Here is a 2,860-nt window from a genome sequence, read left to right on the forward strand (position 1 = left end):
CGTAATCCTGATGTTAAATGTGCAGTGGTAAAACGAATAAATCGAACCCTGAACGAACGTATGTGGCGACATTTTACTCATCATAAAACTTATCGCTATTTAGATATCTTACAACTATTAATTGATGCTTACAATAATACAAAGCATAGTTCAATTAGAATGGAACCATCATCTGTAACTATATACAATGCTAAAGTCACATGGGATAATATTAATAAACAGTTTTTATCACCAACAGCTCGAAAAAGAGTCTTTAAATATAAGGTGAACGACTATGTACGGATCAGTAAATATAAGGCTGTGTTCGAGAAAGGATATGAGGCTGATTATACTGAAGAAATTTTTCAAATAACGAAGCGAAACTTCGACAGAACATTCCTATTTATGAATTAAAAGATTTAAATGGTGGAGAAATTGATGGTTTCTTTTATGAACAAGAATTAGTACGCTTTAATAAAGATTTTGAAAAAGAAGAATTTACAATCGAGAAGATAATTAAATCCAAGGGAAAAGGAAAAAATAAGCAATATTCGGTCAAGTGACAGGAATATTCAGATAAATTTAATTCTTGGGTTCTCGCATCAACAATATCAGAATGAATAAATCAGAGTTTCATATGATTTTACCTAGTGATAGTAATATGAACTACTACCCCAACAACATAGCGACCAATCATACATCAACGCTGCCTGAGCATGTTAAATTAGAAGGTCAAAGGGTTGTTGGCTTAAAAGAGATACAGTTTCCGGCAAGTTTTCTTCATATGCAATCGAAAAAAGAAAGTAAAATATGTTTAATAAAAGCTGAAGGATTAAATGATATACGTGATGATTTTTATTTTCCACCTGGACTCTATAATGACCCAAAGCAATTGGTACATAATTTGACTTATTTTCTTCTTACAATAAAGCATTTTCATTTTGAAATAAATGAATCAGGATATACTAGAGTCAAGCGAATTGATAGAATACATTGATAGAAATAATCAGCAAAAATTTGTAATTGGTAATAGAAAGGAAAGGAGTTATGGATTCACAAGTATAAGTAAAAGATCTCTGAGTTTAATACGAGGTTTGCCCAGCAGTCTCTTTATATATTCAGATATATGTTCCCCCTATGTAACTGGTGATGTGAACTCTGCACTGTTGCGTATAATACCTATCGATGCAAGTTCATATACCTATGGTATGATGATTACCAGCACCTATGGTTTTCCTAACTATATTCCAGTTTTATCGAATTCATTTAGAAAAATTGAAATAGATATAAGAGATAATGACGGAGATCCTGTACCATTTGACTATGGACCATTGAACGTTACACTGCACTTTAAAAGAGTTGATTAAAAATGTCTCATTATATCGAGTATTACAATAACCAGGCAGAAGGAGGTTACATTGAAAAATATAATACATTTGGTAAAGTTTATGTTGGGTCTTATTAGCATGGACATGGAATAGGGGCCTTTGTCGGAGGACTCTTTCGTAGAGTAGTCGCGTTTCTTGGTAAAGCAGTACGCGCTATAGGAAAAGAGGCACTTCATGCAGGTGCTAATGTGTTGAGTAATTTCGCAACGGGACAAATTCCTCTAAAACAGTCCTTGAAGCATAGGCTTACAGAATCGGGATTACGTCTTAAAAGAAAGGCATCAGAAAAAATTGGATGAGATCATGAAGGACTCTGGATACAAAAGAAAGCGCATACGCAAAATTACTTATAAGACTACCAGAACTGGTAGGGTGGAGAAGCAGAACAGTTATAAAAAAAAAATCAGCAAAAAGAAAAAGGAAATCCCCTAAGAAGAAGAGAAAATATACTAAAAAAGTGCGTAAAGTAAAAAATTCTCGAAAGAAACGTCACGTGTACGATATATTTAATTAAAAATGTCGTTTTTACATTCAAATTTGGCTGAGTGCACGAAATCAGAACTTGATTTATTCACATTACCGCCTACACAAACAAGTATTGAACAATCGCAATGGACGTATTACAATCCAATGACATCTTTGACGAGCGATGCTCCTATAGAATTTGTCGTATCTGAACATGGCGAGGAATACATTGATTTATCGCATACTATAATAAAAGTCAAAGCAAAAATTATACAATCTAATGGTAAAGTAGACGAAAAAGATTATGTGGGTCCAGTGAATAATTTTTTGCATTCTATGTCTAATCAAGTAGATGTGTTTTTCAATCAAAAAATGATTTACCCGTCCAATGATGCCTACGCTCATAAGGCTTACATAGTACACTTTTAAATTACGGAGTTGACGCAAAGAAAAGTCATCTGAAAATGTCTTTATGGTCTATGGATATCCGGGATGAAATGGATGCTGTAGTAGCAAAAAAAAAAAATACCGGTCTAGATGAACGGTTGCTTATTCGTTAAAAGGAAAAGAGTTTGAAATGATGGGACATTTACATTGTGATGTTTTTTAACAAGATAAATTTTTGCTTTATGGAGTTAAAATGAAAATTCGATTAATCCGCTCAAAAAACGCATTTTGTCTTATGGATGGCAGTGCGAATTCTTACATTGTCGAGATTTCAGAAGCAATTTTAGTTGTCAGAAGAGTGAAAATTAGCCCAAGTATTTTGATTGCTCATGCAAGAACTTTGGGTCAAACAACAGCAAAGTATCCATTAACTAGAGTTGAAGTAAAATCATTTGATTTATATCAGGGTATACTGGGTAACACCATTGATAATGTTGTATTGAGTCAGTTACCTAAAAGAATAATAATTGGTTTAGTTCATAATCGAGCATATAATAACTCAAAAATTCATAACCCATTTAATTTCCAAACATTTTCAGTAAACTATCTTTCCTTATACATTGACGGGAAACAGCTATTGG

General features: G+C 33.0%; 1 protein-coding gene across 1 annotated transcript; it reads left to right on the forward strand.

Annotated features, from left to right (window-relative positions):
• The first annotated feature begins 1,883 nt into the window (after positions 1-1,883).
• Positions 1,884-2,261, forward strand: LOC103578081 (uncharacterized protein F54H12.2-like). The gene has a single exon (XM_008559031.1). It carries the CDS (start codon positions 1,884-1,886, stop codon positions 2,259-2,261), a length of 378 nt encoding a protein of 125 aa, XP_008557253.1.
• The last annotated feature ends 599 nt before the right edge of the window (positions 2,262-2,860 follow it).

Source organism: Microplitis demolitor, chromosome 6 (genome assembly GCF_026212275.2).
Source record: "Microplitis demolitor isolate Queensland-Clemson2020A chromosome 6, iyMicDemo2.1a, whole genome shotgun sequence".
NCBI lineage: Eukaryota > Metazoa > Arthropoda > Insecta > Hymenoptera > Braconidae > Microplitis > Microplitis demolitor.